We start from the raw sequence: 9,541 nt of genomic DNA, 5'->3' as shown, positions 1-9,541 counted from the left end.
ATCGCGAGGGTTTACAATAAAACTGTCACTCAAAATAATTGTTTATTTCCATATCTGCAAATATTACCTCAAAAAACGTCCAATAATAAGAGGGGAGTTATCTGTAGTCTCTATGATCACATTGTCTTACAGTACAATAAAAAGTTGTATGAAATGAAGACTGGACATTTAGCAGCAGGTACAAAATAAACAAATATTTCAACTCCCACATAACATAAACAAGGCGTGAGTGCTTCTGTAATGACCTTAATCAATTCAACAACATTACACTACATGCATCTGGGCAGTAAATGTACAAATTCTAATTGGTAACTAACTCTTAATAGCAAACTGGTCATGTGTACTGAACTTCTTTCTACTCCCATAGGAGAGAAATAAGTACAGCCCTTCTACTGTGAAAGGTCAAGGTTTCCACCATCTACAACTTTTCAATCCTCAACAAAACAAGGCAGAGCTCCATGTGTCTTTCAAAGACAGAAGGGAATGTAAACTCAGCCAACCAATTAAAAGAAACCCGTATTTCCATGTAAGCAATAATGTCATTCAGCAGTAGACACGTTAATACCAGAAGACCGGTTATAACCTATCAAAGTACAGTAGATAAAAGGCTGGGTAACACAGTTTCCACTTAATCCAAACCCTTTATCTAGAAAAAGTGGCGTATAGCCTATTCCTCTCTTTCCTTTACACATGAGTCTAATTTAGTCTTAAACTCTACCTTATATGTATAAAATCATAACTCCCAAACTCAACGTGGCAACCCAGTGGCTTAAAAACAAATAAAACAAAATGATACTCAGAACTCACCATGATACTCAAGTAAAAGTGAATAATACTTATTTTTCAGGTAATCAAATATAAACCAGCAATTACAATTTGTCTTTCAAAATGTCTATAAAATGTGGGTACTCTGTTGAATGTTTATATCATCATAGCAGTTGTCACTTTTTAAAATACAGCCATATACTGTTTGCACAATCAATTAAGTCCTCTCATATATGCAACATGAAAAAAGTATTTATATTGGTATATAATATATGTTATTATTACGTTATCATCCAGTCGTTGACTGCTTATAAATAGGAGAAAGGAAGTGTGGTAGTCCATGTCACTGCTCGTTCATTTCACTTGGGATCCTCAATAGTGCCTTTGCTGAGGTCTGTCATTTTGGGGTATTTGACTTTCTTCTGGTCCAGCTCGTTCTGAGCCCATAACAGCAGCTTGAGTAGCTTGGCCAGTTTGGGTGTTGACTCCCTGTTCTCATAGTCCAGCACAGCCTGGTTCACCTCACTCCACACCTGAAGAGCATTGAGAAATGAAAGAAAGGTGTTTAAATTACAGGAATACAGTCACACATAGAACACCCCCAAAAAGAGACCCTTTTACTCATGCACATTAAGGCTCTTGCTTTACATTAGTAAAATATGTGTAGTGAGAGCTGACTCTTCAACATCAGATTTGCAACTTATCTGTTTACAGTATCTTTACATTAATATTGGATGTGGTGTGGCCAAAGCCACATTCCTGCTTCATGTGTGTTTGCAGCTATTAGCATATTGTAAATACCATAGTATATAGACAAACAAGATAAGGATCTAAACCATATTGCACATAATGTTGCACACTTGATTAATGCAATAATTCACAAATGTGTGGACATTTTAAAAGCATTTTCAATTTGGCTAACAACAAAAACACTGTCTCCTGGAATTAAGATAATTAAGGTCATTCTTGCATGTGTCATCAGAGAGCCATTGTCTTTACACAGCAGGGTAACCTAGTGGTTAGAGCGTTGGACTAGTTACCGAAAGGTTGCAAGTTCAAATCCCAGAGCTGACAAGGTACAAATCTGTCTTTCTGCTCTGAACAGGCAGTTAACCCACTGTTCCTAGGCCATAATTGAAAATAAGAATTTGTTCTTAACTGACTTGCCTAGTAAAATAAAGGTACAATTAAAAAAAAACACTATACCACGTAGAGGGGGTACACATGTCCCACACTACCTATGGAGGTGGCTTGGGAAAGAGCGATTTTAAGCTAGATCGGTCTCTTTACCATATAAAAATACAGTGACCTCTAATTATCGGGCCAGCGTTTTCTTTTTGTTCCTTCTTCTTTAGGCTCAATACTTCAAAAGGTTGGATTAAAAATAAAACAATGACTATGAAGTGCAGTCTGTCAGCTTTAATTTGAGCATATTTTCATCCATATTGGGTGAACCGTTTAGAAATGACAGCACTTGTTGTACATAGTCCCCTCCCCCCCATTTTAGGGGAAGAAAAGTATTGGGACAAATTCACTTATATGTGAATCGCGCCGTCCCAACCTTCGCTCTCTCTCCCCCGCTACTCTCTCCTCTTCCATCCTATCATCTCTTCCCTCTGCTCAAACTTTCTCCAACCTATCTCCTGATTCTGCCTCCTCAACCCTCCTCTCCTCCCTTTCTGCATCCTTTGACTCTCTATGTCCCCTATCCTCCAGGCCGGCTCGGTCCTCCCCTCCCGCTCCGTGGCTCGACGACTCATTGCGAGCTCACAGAACAGGGCTCCGGGCAGCCGAGCGGAAATGGAGGAAAACTCGCCTCCCTGCGGACCTGGCATCCTTTCACTCCCTCCTCTCTACATTTTCCTCCTCTGTCTCTGCTGCTAAAGCCACTTTCTACCATTCTAAATTCCAAGCATCTGCCTCTAACCCTAGGAAGCTCTTTGCCACCTTCTCCTCCCTCCTGAATCCTCCCCCCCCCCTCCTCCCTCTCTGCAGATGACTTCGTCAACCATTTTGAAAAGAAGGTCGACGACATCCGATCCTCGTTTGCTAAGTCAAACGACACCGCTGGTTCTGCTCACACTGCCCTACCCTATGCTCTGACCTCTTTCTCCCCTCTCTCTCCAGATGAAATCTCACAAGATAAAATCTTGTATTTACAATGGTGTTTGTTCTTCACTGGTTGCCGCCACAACAACCTGAATTTCACCCGCTTGACCCTATCCCCTGACGACGGCCGCCCAACAACCTCTCTTCTCCAGACCATTTCCGGAGACCTTCTCCCTTACCTCACCTCGCTCATCAACTCATCCCTGACCGCTGGCTACGTCCCTCCCGTCTTCAAGAGAGCGAGAGTTGCACCCCTTCTGAAAAAACCTACACTACAGACCAGTATCCCTCCGATGTCAACAACTACAGACCAGTATCCCTTCTCTCTTTTCTCTCCAAAACTCTTGAGCGTGCCGTCCTTGGCCAGCTCTACCGCTATCTCTCTCAGAATGACCTTCTTGATCCAAATCAGTCCTGTTCCTGTAGGTTCATGCTCTACAACATCCGCAGAGTACAGTGTGGATGACGGATCACCACCCTGCCTCACACAGGAAGCGGCGCAGGTCCTAATCCAGGCACTTGTCATCTCCCGTCTTGATTACTGCAACTCGCTGTTGGCTGGGCTCCCTGCCTGTGCCATTAAACCCCTACAACTCATCCAGAACGCCGCAGCCCGTCTGGTGTTCAACCTTCCCAAGTTCTCTCACATCACCCCGCTCCTCCGCTCTCTCCACTGGCTTCCAGTTGAAGCTCGCATCCGCTACACGACCATGGTGCTTGCCTACGGAGCTGTGAGGGGAACGGCACCTCAGTACCTCCAGGCTCTGATCAGGCCCTACACCCAAACAAGGGCACTGCGTTCATCCACCTCTGGCCTGCTCGCCTCCCTACCACTGAGGAAGTACAGTTCCCGCTCAGCCCAGTCAAAACTGTTCGCTGCTCTGGCCCCCAATGGTGGAACAAACTCCTCACGACGCCAGGACAGCGGAGTCAATCACCACCTTCCGGAGACACCTGAAACCCCACCTCTTCAAGGAATACCTAGGATAGGGTAAGTAATCCTTCCCACCCCCCTAAAAGATTTAGATGCACTATTGTAAGTGGCTGTTCCACTGGATGTCATAAGGTGTATGCACCAATTTGTAAGTCGCTCTGGATAAGAGCGTCTGCTAAATGACTTAAATGTAAATGTAAATATTAAAGAAGTAAACAGTTTAGTATTTGGTCCCATATTATTAGCACACAATGACTACATCAAGCTTGTGACTCCACAAATTTGTTGGATGCATTTGCTGTTTGTTTTGGTTGTGTTTTGGTTGTGTTTCATATTATTTTTTTTTGTAAGTCGCTCTGGATAAGAGCGTCTGCTAAATGACTTAAATGTAAATGTAAATGTATTTTGTGCCAATAGAAATTCATGGTAAATAATGAATTGTGCATTTTGGAGTCACCTTTATTGTAAATAAGAATAGAATGTTTCGAAACACTTCAAAATGCACAATACATTATTATTTACCATTCATTCCTATTGGGCACAAAACAAACAGCAAATGGATCCACCACATTTCAGTCACAAGCTTGATGTAGTCATTGCGTGCTATGATTTTTGTTTTTACTACTTTAATACACATAAGTGAATTTTCCCCAATACTTTTCCTCCCCTAAAACGGGGGAACTATGTACAACAAGTGCTGTCATTTCTAAACGGTTCACCCGATATGGATGAAAATACACTCAAAATAAAGTTGATAGTCTGCACTTTAATCTCATAGTCATTGTTTGATTTTTGGAGTAGAGCCAACGCGGAGTGCCCGGATACAGCCCTTAGCCGTGGTATGTTGGTCATATACCATGCCCCTTATTGCTTAATTATAGCCTCTTTACACTACACTAGCTTGACGCAACGTGCACGACACAACGCAGAGTGCCCGGATACAGCCCTTAGCCGTAGTATATTGGTCATATACCACAAACCCCTGAGGTGCCTAATTGCTATTATAAACTCGTTATCAACCTAATTTGAAATGTTTTGTCATACCAGTGGTATATGGTCTCATATACCACAGCTGTCGGACAATCAGAATTCAGGGCTCGAACCACCCAGTTTATAATAGCCTAATAAACAATTATACAGATGATAGGCCACACACATAGACACACCTTCTGTCGCTGCATCATGTTAAGCAGGTCTCCAAAGGGCGACTCTTCTGGGTTGTCGAAGGCAAGAAGAGCCAGCGTCCTCTCCATCTCTGTCAGGCACTCACGGCTCTCCTCCCCCTGCTCTGCCAGCTGTGTCTGGGCAAACTCCAATGCAGACTCTGTCTCCTGCAGCCTGATTAACTCAATCAAGTGTTGTTGCTACAAAGAGGAAAAGGGGAAGGAGAGAAGAAATGGAGAGGGGCTTTTTATGTTGACTGAGAACACATTGTCATTTACAGCAATGACCTGGGGAATAGTTACTGTGGAAAGCCAATTGGAAGCTGGGGATGATTAGGTGGTATGAGGGTCAGATTGGCAATTTAGCCAGGACACTTGGTGTTAACACCCATACTCTTACAATAAGTGCCATGGAATCTTTAGTGACCACAGAGAGTCAGGACACCCGTTTAACGTCCCATGTGAAAGACGGCACCCTACACAGGGTAATGTCCCCAATCACTGCCCTAGGGCATTGGGATATTTTTTTTAGACCAGAGGAAAGAGTGCCTCCTACTGGCCCTCCAACACCACTTCCAGCAGCATCTGGTCTCCCATCCAGGGACTGACCAGGACCAACCCTGCTTAGCTTCAGAAGCAAGCCAGCAGTTGGATGCAGGGTGGTATGCCGCTGGCAAAGTAATGAAATATACGTTTCATCAAGTGTTTTGGTGTGGGCAATGAACATCCACAATAGATGTTGTTGTCTTGGACAAGCTCTGATCCTAAATCAGTCCCCTGAGGGCATCCTTACCTGTAGGTGAAAGTACAGGTAGCGCTTGGTGTCAAGCAGCTCTGGGTGTAAGCTGTTGATGAGTGCGATGGCCTCCTGTATCTGTCCCTTCAGGATCAGCTCTCTAATCTTTATCCTCTCATCTAGAGAGTCCAGGTCCACACTGGGCTCGATCCCAGACTCCATCCGAAACTTCTCGGCTGCCTCTTTAAACCCCTCTGCACAAACACAGACAAGAGTGAGACCATCAAAATCACCAGAAAAATCAACTGGATAGATCAAGGTAAAATGTGGGATTCTGCTTCTGTAAGTAGAGACAAGCTGAAGATTCAGAAAGGTTAACTGGGATAGAGAGCAGCTCAGATTGGAGGTTGTTTTAGCAGCAACTGACACAAAAGTGTGAATCGTGGAATACCTGTCACAAGGTAATTCATAATGAGCCGGTTCATGTCCGCCCTCTGTATGTGTACATTGTTCAGTTTGTCCATCCATTCATCTTTAGTAATATCTTCTGACTTTTCCGCGTAATTCATCATTGACATTGGGATCCTGCAAAGTTTAAATAAAAAAATATGTTAGCTAGCAAGTAGTAATTGCACCGACATGTCGAGAGTGACTGTGGTCGAGGCGGAGGTAAATTTGGTTTTATATTCACACATTCATCAGACATTCGCTAAAAGCCATTTACAAATGTAAAAATCAATAACTAATTAACCACGTCACAGAATCATCAAACTAGATATGATTTATTCTATAAATGTCTAGCATACATTTACAACCTTTGTTTTGAGTAGAAATTCCAGTTTTGACTTAATAGAAATACATCAAATCTATCATATTCCATTTTAAACTGTATAAATCAATAACTAATTCACAGTTTGTCACAAAAACATGAAACTATGTATGATTTATGATTTATTTACAACTTTTGTTTTAGGGAAAAATTCAAGTTTTGATTTGATAGAGGGCATGTAGTCTGTCTAGAGGGCGTGTGGTCAAAGTTCTAACGAGTCTGTTATACCCTATTAGAAGGGGCCTGACATAAAATTCGGCATCTTCAGTCATTTCAAATTAAATTACAGGAAAAAACTACAGATTGAAGGGGTCAGGTCTGGCTAACAAAGAAGACAGGTGGATGGATCAAGAGGACCCAAGACAACCAAGAGGATCAACATGGAAACATGGAAAAGCACATTTGTTGTCCATTAAAATAACATCAAATTGATCAGAAATACAGTGTAGACATTGGTAATGTTGAAAATGACTATTGTAGCTGGAAACAGCAGATTTTTTATGGACCATTATCAGCAACCATCACTCCTGTGTTCCAATGGCACATTGTGTTAGCTCATTTTAAAAGGCTAATTGATCATTAGAAAACCCTTTTGTAATTATGTTAGCACAGCTGAAAACTGTTGTTCTGATTAAAGAAGCAATAAAACTGGCCTTCTTTAGACTAGTGAGTGTCTGGAGCATCAACATTTGTGGGTTCGATTACAGGCTCAAAATGTCCAGAAACAAAGTACTTTCTTCTGAAACTCGTCAGTCTATTCCTGTTCTGAGAAATTAAGGCTATTCCATGCGTGAAATTGCCAAGAAACTGAAGATCTTGTGCAACGCGGTGTACTTCTCCCTTCACAGAACAGCGCAAACTTGCTCTAACCCGAATAGAAAGAGGAGCGGGAGGCCCAGGTGCACGACTGAACAAGAGAACAAGTACATTTGACTGTCTAGTTTGAGAAACAGACACCTCACAAGTCCTCAACTGGCAGCTTCATTAATTAGTACCCGCAAAACACCAGTCTCAACAACAACAGTGAAGAGGCGACTCCAGGATGCTGGCCTTCTAGGCAGAGTTGCAAAGAAAAAAGCCATATCTCACTAGCCAATAAAAATAAGATTAAGATGGGTAAAAGAACACAGACACTGGACAGAGAGAGATGGCTTTTTCTTTGCAACTCTGCCTAGCATCCCGGAGTCACCTCTTCACTGTTGACGTCGAGACTGGTGTTTTGCGGGTACTATTTAATGAAGCTGCCAGTTGAGTGACCCCAAACTTTTGAATGTTAGTGTATGTTATGGTTCACTCTTAGTTTTCCTTATCTCCATTGTGGAACGTCCATGTTGATCATCTTGGTTCTCTTGATCCATTCACCTGTCTTCTTTGTTAGTAAGGCCTGACCCCTTCATCCTGTAGTTTTTTCCTGTAATCTAATTTAATATGACTGAAGATGCAGAATTTCTAATAGGGTATAACAGACTCGTTAGAACTTTGACCACATGCCCTCTAGACGTACTACATGCCCTCTATCAAATCAAAACTGGAATTTTTACTCAAAACAACGTTTTTTAAAAGTATGCTAAACATTTATAGAATAAATCATATATAGTTTGATGTTTCTGTGACAAATGGTGAATTAGTTAGTTATACAGTTAATATAATTGTATAAATTGTATGTATTTATATCAAATGAAAACTGTAATTTCTCCTCAAAACAAAGGTTGTAAAAGTATGCTAGACATTTATAGAAAATATCATACTTTGCTTGATGATTCTGTCATAATCAGTGAACACTTTATTGATTTATATAGCTTTAAATGGCATTTTATAGATGTTAATGTATTTCTGTCAAATCAGAACTGGAATGTTTATTCAAATCAAAGGTTTTAATAGTATACTAGACATTCGTAGAAAAACAAATCATACCTAGTTTGATGATTCTGTGACAAATGGTGAATTACTTATTGATTTATACTTCTTTAAATTACATTTGATATATTTTAGGTATTTCTATCAAATCAAAACTGGAATTTTTCCAACGACAAAAAAAAAGGTTGCAAAAGTATGCTATACATTTATAGAATAAATCATACCGAGTTTGATGTTTGTGACAAACGGTGAATTAGTTATTGATTTGTACATGTGTAAATGGCTTAGGATGAATGTTCGAATGTGTGAATATAAAACCAACTTTACCTCGGTGTGGTCGAGTGGTGTTTGAAGAACAAAACAACGTTAGTTATGTAGCTAACTAAATCCTTTAAATTCGAAAGGTTAGCTGGCTATTATTAACAATGATATCATATCTACCATCTATGCGAGGAACAGAGCGAATATTCTGGTCTCACACACCAAACCATTTAGTCTGAAATTAGCTCGCTAACTATCGTTATTTGTTGTGTTGATACTAGCTAGATGGCTAGCGAACGTTAGGTTGTTGGTGCATCACCCACCAACATGTAATTGTAACATGAGTGAAGAGTACAATACGATACATAATAATATATATTATCGCTATCAAATATAGTAGTCAGCTTTATTGTTCAATTAAATATACCTGTAACAATCGGCTACGGATGTGTAGTTGCTTCAAGCTCTCTCGCGTGAATCACGAAAACCGAACGAGATTTGGGGAAACAAAACTATGATTGGCCAGTGGAATGATGTCATGGTTACCAAGGAACAGTAGCAGTGATGGGGTCTGTTCAGAGGGTTTCAACGTTGCAAAAACTTTCAGATAGAAAAGTATTTTGTGGAACAGATATTTTATGTCTTGTAGAATTGGGCTGCAAGGTTCTAAACGTTCACCTCATTGTATATACCTTGGTGTAACTCGAAAGTCTGTTCTGTGGAATTAACGCAATGTGAAAAAGTAAAGCAAAGACAGGTATTACTTCTTAGCGTACCCTGACGAAAACGTATTGCAGTCAGATGTATATAACTGCAGTTAGAGTCCAGTATATCTGCCGTTATTCTGCAATTACTGCATCCAAAATACCACAGTCGACTACAGTTGC

The 9,541-nt window shown here is 40.9% G+C and overlaps 1 protein-coding gene across 3 annotated transcripts; it reads right to left on the bottom strand.

Annotated features, from left to right (window-relative positions):
* Window positions 1–23: 23 nt before the first annotated feature.
* LOC118360820 (glucose-induced degradation protein 8-B homolog) lies at window positions 24–9,211 on the bottom strand. 3 transcript variants are annotated; one of them, XM_035740259.1, is made up of 5 exons: window positions 9,082–9,211; window positions 6,159–6,292; window positions 5,765–5,961; window positions 4,975–5,172; window positions 24–1,298 (listed from the first exon to the last, which is right to left on the bottom strand). In XM_035740259.1, exons 2-5 carry the CDS (start codon window positions 6,283–6,285, stop codon window positions 1,125–1,127), a joined length of 696 nt encoding a protein of 231 aa, XP_035596152.1. In that variant the 5' UTR covers window positions 6,286–6,292; window positions 9,082–9,211; the 3' UTR covers window positions 24–1,124. The 3 variants fall into 3 exon arrangements, with proteins under 3 accessions (XP_035596152.1, XP_035596153.1, XP_035596151.2); XM_035740260.2 differs by lacking the exon at window positions 9,082–9,211 and adding an exon at window positions 8,721–9,038; XM_035740258.2 differs by lacking the exon at window positions 9,082–9,211 and adding an exon at window positions 8,835–9,038.
* Between the last annotated feature and the right edge of the window lie 330 nt (window positions 9,212–9,541).

Source organism: Oncorhynchus keta, chromosome 28 (assembly GCF_023373465.1).
Source record: "Oncorhynchus keta strain PuntledgeMale-10-30-2019 chromosome 28, Oket_V2, whole genome shotgun sequence".
NCBI lineage: Eukaryota > Metazoa > Chordata > Actinopteri > Salmoniformes > Salmonidae > Oncorhynchus > Oncorhynchus keta.
The sequence above is the reverse complement of the archived record's forward strand: the minus strand, read 5'-3'. Positions and strand labels throughout refer to the sequence as shown.

Coding starts and splice junctions, on each gene's coding strand:
- LOC118360820 (XM_035740258.2), bottom strand. CDS start 8,884: ATGGTTTGGTGTGTGAGACCAGAATATTCGCTCTGTTCCTCGCATAGA. Junction 6,293..8,834: donor CTCTGTTCCTCGCATAGATG/GTAGATATGATA, acceptor TAAACTTTGCAG/GATCCCAATGTCAATGATGA. Junction 5,173..5,764: donor ACCTGTACTTTCACCTACAG/GTAAGGATGCCC, acceptor TCCTCTTTGTAG/CAACAACACTTGATTGAGTT.